The sequence below is a fragment of the Papio anubis genome, chromosome 10, assembly GCF_008728515.1.
Source record: "Papio anubis isolate 15944 chromosome 10, Panubis1.0, whole genome shotgun sequence".
Lineage (NCBI taxonomy): Eukaryota > Metazoa > Chordata > Mammalia > Primates > Cercopithecidae > Papio > Papio anubis.
Window position 1 is genome coordinate 11,164,201 of NC_044985.1, and position 21,467 is coordinate 11,185,667.

General features: G+C 51.3%; 2 protein-coding genes across 4 annotated transcripts in view; one reads left to right on the top strand and one right to left on the bottom strand.

The window, feature by feature from the left end:
• The window catches only part of C10H2orf76 (chromosome 10 C2orf76 homolog), a 113,325-nt gene extending 102,519 nt beyond the window's left edge, over positions 1–10,806 (top strand). Inside the window, exon 6 of the mRNA XM_017947932.3 lies at positions 9,985–10,806. Coding sequence (XP_017803421.1) covers positions 9,985–10,022 — 38 coding nt within the window. The 3' untranslated portion in view covers positions 10,023–10,806. The remainder of the gene's footprint in view (positions 1–9,984) is intronic.
• The window catches only part of STEAP3 (STEAP3 metalloreductase), a 44,784-nt gene that overhangs the window by 11,260 nt on the left and 12,057 nt on the right, over positions 1–21,467 (bottom strand). Inside the window, exons 2-4 of one of the 3 annotated variants that reach the window (XM_003909204.5) lie at positions 10,890–11,389; positions 8,661–9,188; positions 2,080–2,244 (exon numbers count right to left, since the gene is read on the bottom strand). In XM_003909204.5, coding sequence (XP_003909253.1) covers positions 2,080–2,244; positions 8,661–9,188; positions 10,890–11,381 — 1,185 coding nt within the window. In that variant the 5' untranslated portion in view covers positions 11,382–11,389. Of the gene's footprint in view, positions 1–29; positions 2,245–8,660; positions 9,189–10,889; positions 12,458–21,467 lie in introns of those variants that run through there. The other 2 variants (XM_031651182.1, XM_031651183.1) reach the window with 2 other exon arrangements.

The following is a 21,467-nucleotide window of genomic DNA, read 5'->3' on the forward strand; positions in this document are numbered from 1 at the left end:
CCCTAAGAATAATAGCAACATGCTTTTTATTTTTCTTTCACACATAATCTCCTACTGTGGCTCATAAAATCCCTGTAGGGCATTAACTTGGTTTTTCAGGGGTGTAAACTGAGGCTCTTGGAGCAGACATGCTCTGCCCACACTTACAGAGAAGGGTTGCGGGGAGGGAAAGCTGGAACCCGGGCTTCCCAGGCGACGCTGACAGTGCCTCCTCCGTATTGACATCTGGTTTTTGTGGATGGAAGGCAGGCATTGATTTCCACAAGTAAAATCCTGCCTCTCTACCCACCTAACACCACCCCGCTCTTGCAGTGGCAAAAGGACTGTCCTATTTGTATTTCAACGCTTTAATATGTAAAGTAGAAGGCAGCTGCTAGGGTCTCAGTCAGCTCTTGCTAACAAAATCAAATCCACCGGCTTTCTCTGGCAGCCAGAGCCAGGGCATGTAATCTATGGCTGCTTAAGGGAGCAGCTTTCTGGTGAGGGGAGCAGCCTGCGGTCGGTTTTAATTGTGGATAAGCCGTGCACGCCAGATACTTCCAGGTGGGAAGAGGAAAATCCTAGATTTGAGTGTGAGACACATGGGGATTAGTGGCAGATAAATAAAATTCTTCCCCTTCTCGTATGCTAGCATGTGTCAGCCCTGAGCCCTCCTCCAGGGACCTTCCGAGACGAGCAGAGTCAGGGAGATTCAGAGGCAGACACACTTTAAAAAATACATGGCTACAACTCTGTGTTGTTCCAATGGATGTGAAGCATCCCTGGTCAGGAGCAATTAATTTGGATTACGTAAGAGCATTACGCTGTCACTGTCCCTGAGTCCTGTACCACGTCCTCCCTGCACAGATTTCTGTTGATAGTGGGGGTGGATAGGATGGCTGTTCTCTGCCCTGATACAATGGCAGGATACAGCATTAGTCAGCTCCCACCCAAGGGAGGGGAGGAGTTAATCCGCCAACACTGACCGCAGATTCTGTGTGGAGAACAGTGGGAGATGCCAAAGAAATGTAAACAATGTCCCCGCCTCCGTTTCCTTTATCATGGAAAGATGGCTCTGCCTGTCTTGTTCTCTATTGCATCACAGGCCTAGCAGGATGCCTGGCCTGCAGTAAATGCTCAATAAATGTTTGTTGAATGAACAAATGCAAAAAGAAACTTGCCACTAGCAGCATTTCCCAGAGTATGTTCTGTGGAGTTTGTTTGTTTGTTTGTTTTGCAGACGAGGTCTTGCTACGGTGTCCAGACTGGACACTTGAACTTCTGACTTCTGGAAGGATCGCTCAAGCTCAAGTGATTCTCCCACCTCAGCCTCTGTTAGTAGCTGGGATCCCAGCCACATGCCACAGTGCCCAGCTTGTGGAGTGCTGATAGCTGTTATTTGGAAAAAAGGAGGGGGAGGGTGCTAATGCTCCAATAAGTCTGGTTGACAAAGGTTTGTTTGTTGTGGATGTTACTAGAATTTTTGATGTGCCAAAGTGCATTGTGATCTCTTAGAGGGAAGTAAATCTTTTCTCAAATTCATTTGATGACAGACCTCCCTTTTCCGGATTGTTTCATAGGAATGGCATCCTTGCGAAAAAGCTGTGCTGCATCCCCTACAAACTGGGGTCCTAATGCTTGTCTCCCATCCACGCTGCATGAACCAAGGGGTTAAGGGGAACAACAGAGCCAGGCTGAGACGAGGGATGGAGGGTGGTGGACCAGGCTCGCTCACTCCCTAGCCCACGGACTCCTACCTAGACCAGCAAAATGTCCAGTGACTTCATGTCATTCAATTTTGTTTGGAAAGCTCAAGAATTCTAGAAGCTGAGAACAGTGGACCCAGGGCTCAGTGTCCTGGAATGTAATGTTTTCCCATGCCTGTGTCTGGCTTCCTCATGTAGTGGCAGGTTAAGTTTGTAGCGGGCAGCCCCTATCAGGAGGCTTGGATGGGCCCTCTGGGTCAGGAAGGCATCTCACTGAGTGGTCCTGCTGTGCGGATGATCAGAGCCCAGGCAGTTCTCGAAGGTGGAGCACTTACTCATGAGAGGTGGGCCAGGGCCACGCTGAAGCTTGCTGGCGGACGAGAGACTACTTTACCTGAACGAAGCTGAACTCCCTCCAGTTGAGCGAGTTTGCAATGGATGGCAGTGAGGTCACGGCCAGCAGGGACAGCGTGCCGAGGGCCAGCACTCCCAGGGAGAGGTAGATCTCCATCCGCCAGACCTCCTCCTCTACCCAGAGGTGGCTCTTGTTGGCCAAGACCTGACATGGATGGAAGGAAAAGAAGGAAAACCATGAACGCTGTGGCAAAGGCTGGTGCCCTGGGAGGGCAATGATGAAGGACACGAGAAAGATGATACGGCGGGTACTCACACTGCACCTGACACTACCCGGGCCTGTGACAAGCATTTCTCAGGCACTAACTCATCGAATCCTCAAAACCATCCCACGAAGTAGAGATCACTGTTATCCCATTTCAGAGATGGAGGAAATGAGGCACAAAGATGAAATCACTTTCCCAAGGTCACATGCAGCTAACAGATGTAGAGCTGGGACCAGGACCCACGCACTCTGGTGCCAATGACTGGGGCTTCTGGGGCTTTCACACATCTGCCCCAGGGCAACCAATCAGAACAGTCACATCAGTAGAGTAAGGAGTCAACCAGAAATCCAGCCCTTAAGCATGGCTCCGTCTCACGGTTTTCTGGCCCCAGAATCCCAGGACAGGAGAGAGGAGCTCTTCTAGCTCAGAATCCCCTCAGCCAATGAGCTCACACCCTACTGGCTGCTTCCCTTCCCAGCCTGTTTCACCCTGAGCCCTCTGTCTTCCTGGAGCCCCACACTGCCCCTGTCACTGGCTCACACTCAGGACATACAAAGACACAAGCAGACACTGAGCCCCCAACACTTCCTGACCCAAAGCTCTCAGCCTCCCGTCTTCCCACCCAGTTCTCTACTTCTGCCTGGGGCCCACAGCCTTGGCTCAACTTTGCCAGGCAAGAGAGACTGACGGCCATTCACCAAGCAGTTCAGCGAGCACTTACGAAGCACCTACTGTGTGCCAGGCCCTGGGCTACAGAAAATAAAGATACCTGCCTTCACCCTGCCCTCTGAGAGATCTGGGGCCCCCACCAAGCTCCAGGACACATAAATTGGGGAGCCCGTATGAACCTGGAAATTTCTGACCCTTCTCTCCCCACCGTGCCACTGAGCCCCTCCTAACCCAGCCAACGCTCACTTGCACAGTGCCCTCATGAGGAAGAACTTTTATCAAGGTGCAACTAGACCAGGTAGCAGAGTTCGTGGAAGTCAAAGTGTTCTCTGCGAATCACTGTGAAATGCTGGTACTTTAATTCTATAATGTTAGCAGAACAAGGAACAGTATTTCCTTTAGAAGATGTGACTACACTTTAATAGGCTGCCTCTCAAAATAGAATGACTCATACAGGTTTTTTGAGAAACAATTTCAGCAGAAAAAAAAAAAAATAATAACATGAGCTCAGTTACCAGATAAAATGTTAAAAGTGAATCCACTAGGCTGAGCAAAATGGTTATATAGCTTATAAGAGAAAGTTTAAAGAAACAGAGAAAATGCCATCCATTGAGTGCTTTTCCTGCAATTTGTGAAAAATGATTGCCTCTGTTCTATTTTAGGGCAGGCCTGGCTCACTTTGGTGACTTTAAGCCACTAAGGGACCAGGAGTCTGGGGATCCAGCCTCTTGTCCTGACCACCAGTGGCATGTGACTCTAACAGGTCTGTTTCTGGGCCTCAGTTTCTCTACCTGGGAGGTTTGGATGAGGTCATGTCTGAAATTCTCTTGATTTTGCTTGTGTGCCTGCTGTGGTTGAAGTCACCATTAGCTGGAAAGGCATGCAGAGGGCGGAGAGGTCTCCTCCGTACCTCTGCCCAGAGAAGTCTTACTCACATCTCGCAGCATGAATTGAGTAAGTCATCTCCTCGCTGGAAGTTGTTTGTTCTTTAACTCTGCTTCATTAGTCATTCCTCTCTGCGTCTCGGGAAGATCAGGCAGTTAATGTCACAAGTCAGAGTTTCGATGATTACACACACACATACCACATTGGCTTGCAAAATGTCTTGTTTTTTTCCTCTAATATTTCTACTCTGCAGTGACGCTGGGAAGGGAGGGATGAGGTGGGCAAGGGAGCAGTGGATGGCGAAGAGCCACATGAGGACTGAACCTAAGCCAGCCTTAGGAGTCCATGAGATTCTCGGCCAGCCTATTAAACCACAGTGCTGTGCTCAGAGCTCCCCGGTGACCAGTGGCGCACATGGCTAACTGAAACAGAGGTGTAATAGCTCGCCTAGTAAGTCTCTATGTTTAGAGATGATCAAGTTCGCCACCTTGAGAAGGCGAAGGAGAGTCGTCATCAACAAGAGAAGGAAAGACAGCATTCAGGTGTGGGATTTCCCTCTAGGTTGCAGATCAGACGCTGAAGGACCAGTGGGGCTGCAGCATTAGCCCCTCTCCATGTCTTCACAGCGGGTGATGGATGGGAAGGGAGTGGTACTGACTCACTGCCTGCCAGACTCAGAGGAGGAGGGAGTGGCAGGGTGTGGAAGGGCAACCTGGGGGGCATAGAGACCACAGGCCTGGATTCTGACGCTGACTCTGCCACTGGTGGGCGGTCATGAGACCCTGGGCAGTCCCTTTCCTGGCTCATAGCATCCTTGTATCTTGCTGTGTTACTGTAGGACTAAAAGCATTACATTTGTGGAATGAGTAGCATGGGACAGGCACACAGTGGGCACTTAATGTAATAAATGGCTGTTGTTCTCAGTGGCAACAAGGCAGTTAGGCTAGTTCTTGCTCCAAGCTCTACGTGCACTCCTCTTAAGATGCCTGGTATTGGCTTTGTGGTGGGCAGTTAAAAATCAGTCACTCAGTGAACATGCGCTGGGAACCTGTGTTAGGAACCATAGACCCCAAGGTGTGGAAGACCCAGTCATGGACCTCTGAGTCGGGTATGAAGCAGTGTGTAAGAAAAATAATAGTATTTACAAAATACAACAGATTACAGAGGCAGGTATGGGGAAGTCAGGAGAGAAGCTAGGGGAGCTTAACAGAGGTAGGGTTTTGAAGGAGGAATAGGAGTTTGCAGGAGGAATAGGAGTTTGCAGGCTGTCAAGGTGTCCCAGCGTGGGCATGCGAAGCCACGAGGAATGAGCTCTGCCCATTTAGAGGACAGTATGGGACCCAAGTGTTGACATGTCACAGGAGAAGGGGAGATGAGGCTGTGGAGGGAGTCTAGCTGCGTAGTTAGGGTTCTACCATTATCCCAAGGACACTGGAATCACTGAACCTTTTCAGCAGTGACATGGTCAGATGAGCGTTTCAGACTGACCATCCTATGCCAGCCATGTGCAGATGTAGCTTGGGGTGAAGGTAATAGGAGAACAGAGTGCAGCTTAAACATTTCTTTGATCTTGATCTTTGATTTTGATCTTGAAATGTGTACTTCCAGGGAAATACACAAGCAAAACCAAAGGCCCTGTACAAATATCAGTTATTGATACAGTCTGTAAACATGGTCTCAAAGGTTTTCCCTACAGTTGGGATACAGCTTTGCCTCCTAATCTGCAGACTCAGGGCTGTAAGAAAATCTTGGAGGAGTTTCTTGTGCCTGGACTAATGTGCTCCCTGGCCCCAAGGGCCCCGTGGGCAGTTGGGGTGGTGAGTGGATGTGTGGGGACCCTGTGGTGAGATGCCCACGGGCTGGCAGCAGAAGCCACATATCAGGCCTGAGCTGCCCAGAGGCCCTGCTGTTTGGGGCTGAAGGCAGAACAGCCTCAGGTGCCCAGGCCCAGAACCGCGGGCATGGCTTACCGCGGACCGTCCAGAATCTACTTGGATGTGTCCAGGCTTGGGCACCTCCCCACATCTGGGCTGCTGTGTGTCAAGCCCCTGCCTCCCTCTGACCATCCACCCGACATACCCACATCAGCCCTGGTTTTGCCCTTAAGAACTCTGCAGAACAAGTTTAAGCCCCTTTGCGTGAGAGGCCTTTGGTGTCTCTGACTGATCTCGTCCTGCGGGAGGGATGGTTTCCTGGCAACCTCACCAGGGCCTGCAGCCCTAAAGAGTTTTGGGACGCAGGGAAAATTACCTTGCATGAGCCTCTCTGTGCCCTGGTATTTGCATCAGGGCAGGATTGGGTTAACAGACTATCAGGGAGAGCCTTGGCAGGGCAGAGAATTTAGACAAAGGCAGTTGGAGGGTGGCAGGGGAGGGAGGGAGCAGTGGTGTGTCTTGCTGTGGGGGATAGTGGGCACCGTCACCGTTTTACCCACTGCTGCTGGAAATACCTGCCAGCTCAGGGGAGAGGGAGTGGTCGTGGTCTCTTCCACGCAGATCTGCCCCATTCTGGGCAGCAACATTGTACTAGTCCCCAAGGAGCCCCGCAGAGCCTCCCGCCAAGGGGCTGGCGCTGTGTAGAAGTCAGTAAGAAAATATCATCAAAGAGCATTAAAAACATTAGCACTAGGAGAGAGCTTGATCTACCCATCAGGGCCCCAAGGACAAAAGAGGGGCGGTAACTTGCTCAAGGTCAAGATCTTTGTTGCAGTCAGCGATGCTGGAGAGCATGAGTCCAGGCTCTAGCCTTCAGGCCTCCACACTGCCCCACACCAGCTGAGGCAAGAAGCCAGATGCTCTGTGTCTTTCTTACTCCTTTCTGTGGCCCCAGGGCCTGGCAGCATAGGTGCTCAGTGAATGAGTGAGTGCATGACCTAGTTCTTAAATCATTTACTCAATTGTTACTTTGGTTTCCCTGTAGAAAGCAGCGTGGGTATAAGCATGGATCTGGAAAATAGCTGGATCTGAATCCCAGCTCTGCTACTTACTGGCTGTGTGACTTTGACCAAGTTACTTAACCCCTCTGTGCCTCAGATTTCTCATCTATGAAATAAGGATAGAATAGCACTTGGCCTACAGGGATGAGATGGGGTTAAATGAATTCACAGTGGTGTATGAAGCTCTTAGAATGGTTCCTGGAACACAGCTTGTTAAGGGTTCATGACTGATTTCTTCCCTTCCTCTCATTTCCATCAAGCATCTTGCTTTTCTGCCTGAAGTCTGGGGTTCTTCCTTTGTCTTAGGAAAGTCTGAGCCCACAGATATCTGTGGGTGGCAAAGGATGAGGGCAGTTGAGTAGCTGCTGGCAGAGAAGCAGCAACCCTGAGAGTGAGTAGGGGCTGAGGTCTGTGGTTCTCAGGAGGTGCCCAGCCCTGCTTCCCAGTCCTGCCAATCCCCCATCCTCAGAGGGGAGTGCCCAGCCTCAACAAGGTCCCTGCATCCTAAGCAGGAACAGGAGCTGCAGGGGCTGCCAGGCTGGAATGAGGGGTGGATGAGAAGTGTCTCACCAGCACCTGGGCCGAACCCTGTTGGGTGACTGGCGTCCTGGAGTGGGCAGGACCTAATTACCAACCAGACCCAGGGCTGGGCACTGGAGGTGGAATTCATTTGGAGAAAATAAAGAAAGACAGTGTTGCTTGAAGACGTGAGCTTGGGACTAAGAATCAAGCCCCGTGAGCTTGCGGACCAGGAGGGAGGATCAGGGGCCTGTTTCTGTGGGCACAGGTGCCAGCTGATGCCTGGGTGGTCCCCACCTGGTGTGGCCTGAAGGCCCTCCACTTCCCAGGAATCCTGCTGGCAACCAAGTGCCATATGGATTTTCTAAATGAATGATTAATGCCACCCCCAGTAAAAAACAAAGAACAACAACAACAAGCCTAAACCTGGAACGCTGACTCCTGCAGCCTCCCCCATCTCCGCTGACAGCAACTCTCTCTCTCAGGTGCTCAGACCCAAACCCCAGAGTCATCCTTGACCACCCCACAAGACCCCGGGCCCATTCCAGCAGCAATTCCGTGCACTCCAGCTTCACATGTGCCTTCGGGATCTCCTTGCTCCTCCACTGCTCCCACTGCCTCCAGCCTCCGCTGCCTCAAATCTGGGCATATGCACGGCCTCCTCGCTGGCCCCAGCAGCTAGCTGCTTCTGACCTCCTACAGTCTGTTCTCAGCCAAAACCCAGAGAGAACCACTTAAAATGTCAGGCAGATCAACGCCTAAATTCAAACCTTCACCAGCTCCCTCTTTCACTCAGAGCCTAAGGCTGAAGCCCTTCCTCTCAGGCCTCACCTGCCACCCGCTCCTTGTTCAGCTCCAGCCACATGGGCCTCCTGGCTGCTCCTCCAACATACCAGGCACCCTTCTGCCCAAGGCCTATGCCCCGTGGCCTGCAACACCACCCCAGCGGCCCACCAGACCCTCTCCTCTCCTTCCAGCTCTGCTCACATAGCACTCACTCTGCAAGGCCTCCCGGACCATCTTCAAAACTGCACCCCCACCACCCACCCCTGCTTTCGTTTGCGCCTTAGCACTCCTGATCCTTTCAACGCCCACTATAATTCACTGCTGTATTTTGTTGAAGTCTGCCCCAGCTGGGATGTACCCATGGGGGCAGGAATTCTCATCTGCTTTGTTCACTGATACTCAAAATCTTGGGCAGGAGGATGTGGGTGCTGCCCCATGAGAACAGAATCTGCAGTTGGCACCTGGGCTGCACCTGTGGGTATCGGCTGCACCTGGTTGGTGGAGGGCACTGGACAAGCATGTGCTGAGTTGCCAGAGGGAGGAAGGGCGTGGGATGGGTACCTGCTTGACTGCCAGGTTGACCAGGTCATAGCGGTGGGCACGGCGCAGCGGCAAGCAGAAGCTGTAGAGGGCGTGCAGGGCGGCGCAGAAGAAGCTGAGTAGCCCGATCTGCTTGCGGTGCTGCAGCCAGTGGTCCAGCCAGTCGGGGAAGCGCTGGTACTTGGTGCCACGCCGCAGCTGCAGGGCAGCCGCCAGCACGCCGGGCAAGTACACCAGTGACAGCAGCACATAGGCCACGCACGGCAGTGTGGTGTTGACCACGGACACGGGCAACTTGAAGAACTTGTTCTGGCTCTCCTGCATGTAGGGCTGCAGCACGTCCCGAACGAAGTTGTAGGCATAGAAGCAGACGAAGAGCCCTAGGGCCAGCAGGGTGGGCACCTTCCAGGCCGGGAGGAGGCGCAGGGGCATGGCCTCCACTTCCCGGGCTGATGCCAGGGATCCCATGTCCACGGGCATGAAGCCCATGGCGAGCGCCATCTCCGAGACAGCACGCTTGGCTTCCGGCTGGTCACTGCAGATGGGCACCTGTGGGAGGAAAAGCGGGGCAATCAGACGGGGTCACAGGCCACAGGAGTGGGCAAGGCCTCACTGAGAAGCTGAGGAAACTGAGGGCCAGAGGAGCAGGGACTTGTCCAAGTGAGCTGCCAGTCAATGGTACAGGTGGGAGCTAATGGGACTCTAGCTCCCAGGCCAGGGGTATTTTCTCTGGTGCCAAGGCCTCCCAGCCTCTGGCCCAGCTGCCCAGCCAGGCCAACTACTCAAGATGAGAAGCTGCGAACAGTAAGCTCCTTGCCCAGCTCATGGACATAGCAGTCACAAGCAAAATGCTCATCCAGGCTGTCCCCATGGGCCCCTGACATGGCTGTCGCCAAGGCTGTGGCCTGCCCTGGGAGCCGCTCAGCAAAAGAGTTTTGCATATGGTGCAGGATGGGCAGCGGTGGCTGCAGCTCCATCCCTCAGTTCAGAATCACCCCCTTGATGATGTCTCTCGGCTCAGTAGGGCCGTCAGTCAGCACATAAGGTCTTCCACGAGCCAGCTCCAGCCTGCCCTCTCTGCCTTGAAGCCCACTGCTCTGACCCACGAGGTCCCCCTGCAGGCACATTGGAGTCCTCAGATCCCAAAGCACCCTGTGGGCCTTGTTAACACTGCATTGGTCAGTCTAGTCTCAAAACACAGACTGAACACCTACTCTGTGCTGAGCTTTACATATATGATCTCTCTGCCTTGCCATGAGCCCACAGGTAGGTACTATTGTCTTCATTTTTCAGATGAGAAAACTGAGGTCTAAGAGCATTGTTTCTTATCTCTGTGCCTTTTCAGATTGTTCCCTCAGACTGGAATGCACTCCTGCTCCCTGAGCCTGACAGCCTGAGGTGGGCCCAGGTCAAAGCCCTCCTCCAAGTCTTCTCCAGCCAGCCTGCTTGCTCTGTTCCCTCCACGCCCTGCACCCAACACTCCCCACTGTTCCTCCTGGTCCATACCTGGGAGTCCCGTGATGCAGCCTGCATTTAAGGTGCTGTAGTCAGGTATAGCTGGGCACCTTGAAACTGTCCTACAGAGCCTGGCACCTGGGCTGGACTCACTGGTGGAAGTTCTCACACACATGGAGTCTGGCATTCTTTCGCCAAGAAAATGCATTAAAAACCAAGGTAGCATTAAAAACCACCTTGTCTTGGTAAGAACTCCTCGTGGCAAGAAATGTATGCAGCTCTAGCTGTTCCGTGGAGCCATTATCTAGCCCCAGAAAAACCCGCTGTTGACTTTTCTGAGAAATCAGATCTTGGAAGCCCTTAGAATAAATAAGAAAAGGTCTGAGACATGCCTGCCTTCCTCAGGGCCTGGTACATAAGTGTGTTACTTTCCTCCTTATAAGTCCAATTCTAAAAGCCAAGCCTCTCTCCTTCTTGGCTCCAAATAGCAAAAAGCCATCAAACTTTTCCTCCTTGCCCTCTAGGAAACCCAGTTACCATAGCAGAAAGAACATGGGTTTCAGATCCATAGGAACTGGGTTCAAATCCCAACTTACCAGCTATAGGATTTTGAGTAAGATCATTAATATCTTTGAGCCTCAATTTCCTGTTCTGTAAAATGGAATTTTGCAGTGATGCAGGATTAGCTATGATAATATACCAAAAAAAAAAAGAGCCTGGCATGCTGGCAGCACTCAATGAAAATTAGCCATTTATATTTATTGTTATGATGGATATTATTCCCCCAGAACCTACCTGCCTGTTACCATCCCTCGGGCCAGCCTGCAGGGTCCAGGCAGAGATGACATTGAAGGCCTTGACCACTGTGCAGGTGGGGAAGAGGGAGGCCAGGTACTCAGCATTGGACTCACGATGCTGAAGGTGCTCTTGCTCTGTAGGGTTGCTCACATCCACCAGGATCTTGCCAGCCAGCTGCTCACTGAGACTGCACAGTGAAGAGTAGTGCTCCCGGAACACAGCCACAAAGATGACCTCTGGGGAGCTCACTGCCTCCTCCTGGAAAGTCACTTGGGCCGCTGAGGGGAACAGCCCGGCTGTGCGTTTGGGGTTGCGGCTCCCCACCACCACTTTGAAGCCAGAGCCCACCAGGCGTGTGGCCAGGGAGCGGGCAAAGTCCCCGCTACCCAGGATGCCCACTTTGGGGGCCTCATCGGGGACCTTGGCAAGGCTACTATCGCTGTCCACCAGGTGGAGGCTGATCAGTGGCTTGTCCATCTCTCCTGACATCTTGGTGGCTGCAAGAGAAGTCAGGAACCTGGTCAGTGGAGGGCTCCTGGACTGCCCCTTCTGCCACCTCCCTCCTCTTATACATCGTAACTACACGGCAGTCAGACATTCATCCAGCAAGTGTTCACCGAGTGCTACCACATGTCAGCACCAGGGGAACAAGGTGAGCACAACACAGCCCCTTCCCTGGGGAGAACACAGACTCAGGAAGAGCAGGGAGGACTTCTGCCCTCCACCCTTTGTCCCTCCTGCTGAATTATTTCCTCGGGGAAAAGCTGGCAGAGTGAGAGTGCTGGGAAAGGGGACTCTGGAATTTCCATGACCAACGTGATGCAGTGCCATACTTCTTTTCAAAAGGATGATGCAATGGACAGTGTCACTAGCCAGGAGTGACCATCTAACCCCAACCTCACCATCGCTGGGTGTTTGATGACCAGGAAGGGTGAGCATGTCCCTATACCTGTCTACATTTTGCATCTTGGAGCAGTTCTTCTTATGCTCTCCCTGACGGATGGTGAACAGCTTGAGGGCAGGACCTCATGTCATCTGACCTTGGATCTCACTGTGTATCATAGTCTGGCACAGAGGCAGTACTCAGTGTTTGCTGAATGAATGAATGAATGAATGAACACCAAACCCTGATCTCTGAGGGCAGGACTGGAGAGACATGTGAATGGGCCCCTAAGATAGGGTGGGTGCCCTGCGATCTTCTTTGCTGAGCCCAAGATATGAGTGGATGTGGAGGAAACCCTGGACTCAGGCCAGCAGTCTACAGTAAACTTGGATGGGAAAAATTATTATATATTAATTGTCACCAACTTCTAACTAAAATTTGCTGTTTCCTTTAAGTATGAAGGTAGGCAACATAATTTTTCATTAACACTGGCCAAGATTATATCATAAATTTACCTGTAAATAGTTTATCCTAATACTATTTAAATTAAGCACAAATTTAAAACTATGCTAGCCAGGTGCAGTGACTCACACCTGTTATCTTAGCACTTTAGGAGGTCAAAGCAGGAGAATGGCTTGAGGTCAGGAGTTCAAGGCCAGCCTGGGCCACATAGGGAGGTCCCATCTCTAAAACAATAATAATAATAAAAAAATTAGCCAGGCACAGCGGCATGTGCCTGTAGTCCCAGCTACTCAGGACACTGAGGCAGGAGGATCGCTTAGCCCAGGAGTTGAAGACTGAAGTGATGACACCACTGAACTCCAGCTTGGGTGACAGAGCAAGGCTGTCTCAAAATAATAATAATAATAATAATAATAATAATACTAAAATAAAATAAAAATAAAATTATGGTAGACATTAGATCTGCCACTAGAGCTTGTTATTTAATGTGCTAATAAAGAAGCATGCATAATGCTACTGTAGTCTTTTTTAAAAAATATTTTCACCGTGTTTCCATGTAATATGTTTCCTTTGTAACCCTAGGCTATTTTATTTGGCGCATGTAAGAACACTATTCTGAGCAGAAGTCCACAAGCTTCACTAGCCTACAGTTCCACAGGGCTTAAGAACCCCTGCCCCGAGGCAGCAGAGCCGTTGGGGTGACTTTCGACACCCTGCATAGGTGTCGGCCTCTTCCCACTTTTCCACAACACTCTCCTGGAACCTCTGGACACCTGACCAGGTGAGGAGTGGGTCCAGGGACTGACACAAAGATGGGGCAGGGGGACCAGGAGGCTGGGCCCGGCTCTGCTACGAAACGGTTGTGTGTCTTCAGACAAGTCTGTGTACCTCCCTGGGCCCCAGCTTCCATCTTTGTCAATGGAGTTCACAATCTCTGCTCTCAGATGACAAACAATGCAATCTTAAGAGGTTTTCGAAACTGTGGTTGTTCCTTTTACAAGGCAGCAGCAGCAGCTCCTGTTAACGGAATGCCTACCATACACCCATCACTGCTGTCGGGCCTTTCCTTGGGTGATGGGCCTCTGGTCCTCACAGGAACCCCAGCAGGTGGATTCAGTTATCATTCCCACTTTACAGAGGAGGGAACTGAGGCTCAGGGAGGCTCAGGAACTTGTGTCAGGCAGCACAAATAATTGAGGGGAGGAAGAGCAGGAGGCAGGTCTGTCTGCCTCGGCAGTCAGAGCTTCACTCCGTCTTACTGCCCAGACAGAGAACAGCGAGCTTTCCAGAGATGTCCCAGATTGCTGCGGAGCTGGGACCACAGTGGCTGGGACGAGAGGCCAGCTGGAAGGAGGTGCATTCTCAGTGTCAAGAGTCAGGGGACGTGTGTTCCTGTCCTGCCTCTGCCAGCGTGGGAAATTCCCTTAGCCTCTTGCGCATCTTTAACGTGGTTTTCAAACATGGCCTTGCCTGTCACAGGATAGCAGGGATTGACTGATGTGAGACACTGAGGGGTTGCTTTTGTGGGGATCGTGCTTCCCGAGTCCACAGATGGGGACACACCTGCACAGACATGCAGGCACCCGCCAAGGCCCCCACCCCACACACGCTGGGCGCAGCCACCCTGAGAAGAGGAGACGATGTTTTCTGCCTGGTTCTAGGAGCGTTTCCTGGGTGGTAAGTTACATTTTGTAGGTGACAACGGGCCTCCTGACCCATCCTATAGTGAGTCCACGGCAGGCGGGTCTGCACCAGGCCCACAAGGCTGCTCGGTCCAGGAGCCAGGCTCTAGAGCCAGACCGCCTGGATTCTGGTCCTGACTCTGCCGCATTTGAACTGTGTGACCATGGGCCTGTCTGTGCCTCAGTTTTCTCAGCTATAAAAGGGAGACCATCGCAGCACTTCCCTTATGGTCAGGTTATAGGAGTAAATAAGTCAATTGTGCAAAGCACTTAGAACAGTGCTGGGCACATAATAAGCACCCAGCAAATGGCATTCAGTAATCACTAAGCAAACACTGGCTGCCAACAGAAACGAAGCTCCATGCCAGCAGCAGGGCCCAGGCGGAGGGAGGGTAGAAGACCCTGCCGGCACCCCTTCGACCCCAGGGAAGGAGGATGAAGAGCTGGGTGACAGTTATGTCAGCCCAAGGGCCTTGCAGATGGCCTCAGGGCTCACAGGCCAGCATCTGCGATTTGGGCCAAGGTGAATTCAAATTCCTCTTCTCCTGCAATCGGGAGGGCCAAGGCTCCCCTTGTGGTCAGTCAAGGCTGGGACAGATACACCCAGGCCTGTCCCCAACCACAGGGAGACACAAGTCCCGGGGAGTTTTGCCCTGATGGGGAGGAAGAGTAGCCACCCTGAGGCCTCCGGACCATCTTTCCAACATTTGCTAACGATTTGGTTGATCCTAAGTAGGATCCCTCTGGACAGAAGCCTTTCCTCTATGTCTGCCTTCTCTGTCCCCCCTCCCTCCCCTCTCCTGAGTGACTTTGTGCTGAACACTCCTAAGCATATGAAGATGAGTGAGAAGCGGTCCCCACCCCGAGGACTTACAAGCTAGTGCGTGCTGGGGGAAAAGGGGCTTGAATAAGACCCGCCGCTGATGACTGGACATGGGGCAGCTAGAGACAGAGCTCAGGCATGGCACAGGTATGGCCCGGGCTCTTGCCCAGGGGGCAGCTGAAGGAGAAGCCAGGGCGGCTTCACTCAGACGTGCATCTGAGGATCCCTGAAAAACCTCGAATGATTTACCTCGAAAGGAAACTGAACCAGCCCAAAGTGAAGCCAGGCGAGCAGATCCAGATTCTGAGTCCTGTCTTTGTTGAACACCAAAGCTAATCACAGGTGGGAAGGGATTGCCGGGGCGGGGCCTTGAGAGTGTTGCTCAGAACCTGACTCGGTGTCTGCTCCCTTCCAGGGAGCTGATATGGAGGCTGCCGCAGCCGAGGGGAGCTGGTCCCAGCTCTGCCTCTAACTGGCGCTGGGACATAGGAGGTCCCTGGACCTCTCTGGGTGGCTTCTCTAACAGGAGCTGCTGCACCAGCTCAGCTCTAAGCCCCTTTCAGCCCCAGCAGTCTAGGGAGCTATGAAAAGTCCTAGACTTATGGTTCTAAGGGGCCCTGCTTTCCAGCTGTAGGATAAATGCAAACGAAACGTTAAGCACCTCCAAAGCTTCTCTTGCCACCAAAATGCAGTCTGCAACAGGAAAACGCCTGCTTGTAATGCCGCCTTGTGTTGCTCCCTAGACGGCCTCTTCCTAGACCTTTCTGATGCAGGAGCAGAGCCGCTGGGCTGGGAGGAGTCAGGCAGGTGGTTAAAGGCCTGGGGAGAAATCATGGCCTCAAACGTCATTCAGTAGCTTGGTGCCTTTGGGCAAGTTACATAGCTTCTCTGTGCCTTAGTTCCCTCACCTTTAAAACGGAACGCTAATTATACCTCTCTAAAGGCTGTCTGAAGATGAAATGAGTTAATATGTGTAAAAGCTCAGAGCTCTTTTCTGACTGGTTGTATGTGCACTTGTGTTTCCTAATCTTGTGTGTGTGTGTGTGTGTGTGCACGTGTCCTACTCTTGTGTGCATGTGTGCTGTGTGTACTCTTCTCTAACTTCTTCATGGACGGTGGCCACGTTCAATTCTTCTGCCCCCTCCTGATGCTCAGCGTGAGCCCTCCTGCTGAAGGCTGGCAGGGGTTGGGGGCAGGACAGGTGGTACATGTCCTGGAAGTCTCAGAGGCCTGTCCCTGCGGCCTGAGGTGAGGGTGTGACTAATCCTGTCTGGGCCCTGGTTCCCTGGGGGTTCTATTTATAGAACTGGAGAGGGAGCAGACGGGATCAGATTGCAGCTCTGTGGGCCGAGGCCTGTCTCCTGCACGCAGACCTGCCCACCTCTCCTCCCAAGCTGTGGACAGCACTGCATGGAGGCTCGGGTGTCCCGGTCCCCTCTGGGTCTCTGCCCAGGCTTGTCTGTCCCCTCCCTCTTTCCGGCAGAACTACAGCCTGTATTTATGGCTGGGAGCCACGCCTGGCCCATGGGCCTGCCTGCCAGCTGCTGTCTGCTCTTGTGCAGGTCACTAATGGTTAGCGGTATGACATCCACAGTCCCCTGGCCTCTTCTTCATGGACACTGATCACCTTTCAGACATGAGTGGCCGGGGCAGGCTGTGGCCACGGAGAGTTTGCTGTGAGGTCGGTGTGGATGGAGGGGCTGGGGCCACCGACAATCAGAGGCTGGCTGTGGTACCCTGCAGCTAAATGGAGAAGGGGCAGCCTGCAGGCCAAGAACGGGGTGTCTCCCACACCTCCCATGTGGGGACTGACTGAGCAAGGAGAGAGAAAATAACCCAGTTCTTGTCCTCAAGCAGCCCACAGTTATCTTCAATTTTTTAAAAAAATTGTTATTTATTTATTTATTTATTTATTGAGGCGGAGTCTTGCTCTGTCGCCAAGCTGGAGTGCAGTGGCGCGATCTCGACTCACTGCAACCTCTGCCTCCCAGGTTCAAGCAATTCTCCTGTCTCAGACTTCTGAGTAGCTGGGACTACAGGCGCATGCTACCACGTCCGGCTACTTAATTTTCAATTAAAAAAATTTTTTTTTATCTGGTCAGTAAAATTACATTTGGGGGCACATAGTCCTATTACTGCTCTATTTCTTTATAAGTAAAATACATTGAAAATGTACACTTATGCAGCAGTTCCCTATAACGTTGTATGTGGTATAGATCATATGTAAACAAATGTAGGTGCAAGGGAGGCTCTGTATGTCCTCCCTGCTCTCAGGGAATGAGCCTTAACAAGCCCTGAGGAAGTCCACACACACCCTGGAGACCTTTGCCCCCTGGGAGGGCCAGGCAGTGGACTAAAGTGTTCAAGGTCTCCTGACAAGGGCACTGACTTCCGACAGCGGGGACTGGGAGGATTCCTGCAGGAGGTGGGCCTGAGCTGAGCCTTGACGAATTGAGAGTGAGCCCAAGAAAAGCACTTCAGAAAGAGGGGCCTGCATTGAGCAAAGGGGGCCCAGGATGGCCCAGAGTGCAGGCACATATCAGCAGTGCATGTCCCTGGGTGAACGAGTATGTGCCCACAACCAGCACCGGGGCTCAGCAAGTCACAGGTGAAAACGTCAGTTCTTGCACACAGCCTGGCCAACATGGTGATACCCCATCTCTACTAAAAGTACAAAAATTACCCGGGTGTGGTGACGCGCGCCTGTAATCCTAGCTACTCCGGAGGCTGAAGCAGGAGAATCGCTTGAACCTGTGAGGTGGAGGTTGCAGTGAGCCGAGATCACGCCACTGCACTCCAGGCTGGGCGACAGGGTGAGACTCCGTCTCAAACAAAAACCAACCAACCAAACAAAAACAAACAAATTCTTGCACAGAACTCTTTTCTAGACTGAAAACGTGTAGCGAGGGAAAGAGGAAGGAACTGGGTCTGGGGTCTACCCTGAGTATCTTCTCACTGGGAGGTGAGTCATGGACATGTCAGTCCTTTCTCTAACCTGTTTTTTCATATGTAAAATGAAAATACTGATTTTCCCTCAAGGGCATGAAGTAGCCAAGGCCCATATACACCTGGGGCATTGCTCTGTGGCTGGGCTGTTTCTGGGAGTCCTTCCCCTGTGGTCTTTCTTTACACGTGCTCCTTGTCCACCCCCTGCCCCCACTTCCCTGAGCTTTGGGAGGGCAGGATCGCTGTGTTTTGTTCCACACGCACCCAGAACCCCGCACCATGCCCGGCACACTGTAGAGGTTCTGTGCCTCTCTTTGCCTGACTGCATACACCACTGGAGCCTAGGTAGCCTCTGGGGGCAGAAATCCTTCCGAAATGCAGTACAAAATCAGATCCTCATCCAGCACCCCAGGGATCACCCCAGCCTGCCTGGGGTTCATCTTCAGTTTTCACAGAGCGTTTGTATAAGCTCTGCCTCTTCTCTCATCCTCAGGCCTTTATGGGCGCTGTCTGTCTGCCTGCTCGCCTCTGAAAGGCCCCCAGGTCCTGCTAATTCGCTGCTGAGGAAATCGAAAGAGTACAACATCGAGAAAGTGAAAAGCCAACTTGGAATGGAGAAAAGTTTGGCAAATCATGTATCTGAGAAGGGGACCTATTTCTAAATATCTGAAGAACTCTTACACCTCGGTATTAAAAAGACAAACAACCAAAAAAAAAAAAAAAAAGACAAACAACCTACATAAAGTGGGCAAAAGACTGGAAAAGACACTTCTCCAAAAAAGATATACAAATGCCCATGAAAAGATGTTCAGCGTCATTAGCCCTCAGGGAAATGCAAATGAAAACCACAATGAGATACCACTTCACGCCCACTAGGATGGCTACAATGATAGATTTTTTTAAAACACAGGGAGGATGTGGAGAAATCAGAACCCTCCTACACTGCTGCTGGGATTGTGAAATGGTGCAGCCGCCGTGGAGAACAGCCTGGGAGTTGTTCAAAACATTAAACAGAGTTTCTATATGACCCAGCAACTCTACTACTCTATATATCCAAGAGAAGGAAAAACGTATATCCACACAAAAACATTTTCACCCATTATTCATAATACGCAAAAAGTGGAAACAATTCAAACGTCCATCAACTGAGGAAGGGTTAAACAAAATGTGGCCTATCCATCCAGTGGAATAATATTCAGCCATAAAGAGAAACTAAGCACCCGTCCATGCTCCAACAGGGATGAACCTTGAAAGCATTACTCTAAGTGAAAGAAGCCAGTTACAAAAGGCCAGACATTACATAATTTCATTTATATAAATGTCTAGAATAAGCAAATCAATAGAGACAGAAAGTAGATGAGTGGTTGCCAGAATGGGGGATTTGGAGAAAATGGGGAGTGACTGCTCACAGGTACACAGTTTCTTTTTGGGGTGATGGAAATATTCCACAGTTGATTATAGTGATGATTACACAACTCTGAATACACTAAAAACCATTGAATTGTATACTTTGAATGGGCGAGTTGCATGGTAATGTGAGGTATAGCTCAATAAAGTTATTTAAAAAGTTGTTACTTAAAAAAGGAAATTGAGATACGGCAGACTGCTACTAGTGTGCGTAAACCAAGAGTAAACATGTTTTGAATGAGAGCTTAAGCACGCTCCATGAGCCTAATCATTGGATGGATTTTGTAACACCATTTGGTGGCTGCTGTGGTTTGGAGGTTTGTCCCCCCAAAACCTCATGTTGAAATCTGATCTCCAATACTGGAGGTGCACCTAGTAAAAGGTGTTTGGGTCATGGGGGTGGATTCCCTCCCTGGCTTTGGGGCGGGCAGAGGGGCAAGTAAGTTCCCTGTTAATTCTCACTGTATTAGTTTCCTCGAAAGCAGCTTGTTAAAAAGAGCCTGACACCCCCCTCCCCTCTCTCTCTCTTGCTTCCTCTGTCCCCAGGTGATCTCTGCACACATGGTACAGATGAGGAAATGGGGCTCAGGAAGGTGAAGTGACTTGCCCAGGCCACCAGCTAGCAAGTGGTCAGGTGGGATACAAATCCACCCCTCTGCTGGGCCCTTGCTGGCTGACCTTGCAGTTTACTAAGGTGACTGATCCGGAATAAATCCAGAGCATTCAAATGTTTGCCTTTCTTTGGCCTCCACCATGAGTGGAAGCAGCCTGAGGCCCTCCCCAGATGCAGATGCCTCATCGTGAACTTTCCAGCCATCAGAGTCATGGACTAAAAAAACCTTTTCTCTTTACAAATTCCCCAGCCTCAGGTATTCCTTCATAGCAACAAAAAGACCACACTAACACAGTGACTCTGCAACCTTCTGAAGTTATTTCCTGTTTGTTTTCCACATAATTGAGGTTCTTAAGCCCCATGACCTCTGGACAAGTGAGGCTTATATAATCAGTACCATTACCTGTTGTTGTTGTAAAAATGGTGCCTTGGGCTAAACTGTCCTCTTGGCCTTTGCTCACACAGCTACTTCTCTGCCATCCATGCAAGCAGAGAGCCATTCCAGGGCCCAGGGGATGATGTGTGTGTGCCAAGTGCCCAGGTCTGAGGTCTACCCCACCAGCTCCTGGGTCAGTGAAGAGGGCAGATGTGTTCCAGGGGGTGTGGGGGAGGCGCCATCTGCTACTCACCCACATGGCTGAGGGTTTATAGCAGGATGTGCAAGTGGAAACATGCACACAGCTGCAAATCTTCTAAGTCCCTCTTCCTCCTAAAGTCATCTCTTCCCTAAGCAGGATCATTTCAGCCCCTGGGACTCTAAATAACACAGCTGAAGCCACAATTTGTCACTGAGAGCTTCCCTAGCCAGGCCAGGCCACTCCCCACAATGCAGTCAATGGGACATAGGTCCCACCATGCAGCCAACAGGACATGGGCTCAGGAAAGCATTAGAACACTCTGGATTTATTCCAAATCAGTCACCTTAGTAAACTGCAAGGTCAACCAGCAAGGGCCCAGCAGAGGGATGGATTTTCATAACCCACCCGACCACTTGCTAGCTGGTGGCCCGGCCAAGTCACTTCACCTTCATGAGCCCCATTTCCTCATCTGCACTATGGGGTGATGTTCCTCACTTTAATGAGGTGTAGGAAGGATTATATGAGACAAATAAAGTGCTATGCTCTGGGCCTTTTAATTTGCTCATTTTTTATTTTATTCCTCTCTAGGATAATTTGTAAATCTTCTTGTCTGAGTAAAGCAGAAATAGATGCACCCAAATCAATACACGGTGTTCTCTGCCTAATGGAAAAATTTACTTTAAAATTTTCTAAAAATGTGCTCTAAGATAGTGGCCTGGAGGGACATACCCAGTTCTCCCCAAGACAATTGGAGGAAAAGACCTGCTGCTATTTGGGATTCGGGAGTGGGAAGAAGATGGGGGAAGAGCAGAGCAGGAGATCTGGGGTGGAAGGAAGAGTAGGAGGGCCTGCTGCTCAGGGCTACAGCCCTGGTGGTTGGGAACTGGGGCACTGGGCTCCTTGAGCCCTCTAGGGGATGCTGGTCCTAACATCTGGCTGCCTGCCAGGGACAGTCATGCCACTGGGGTCTCCAGGCCACTTACCCTTGCAAGGATCAAGCCCACACCAACTGCTCCTCTGCCTCCATGGCCCTCCAGAGCAATCGGTCTCACTGGACAGTACTGTTTTCTCTCCTGTCTATCTTCTCCCCAACTCCAAGCTCCTCAAGGTGAGAACTAAGTAAAACTCACGTTTGCAAACCCCAGCACTTAGGACACATCAGGTCAAACTTGAGCTGCATC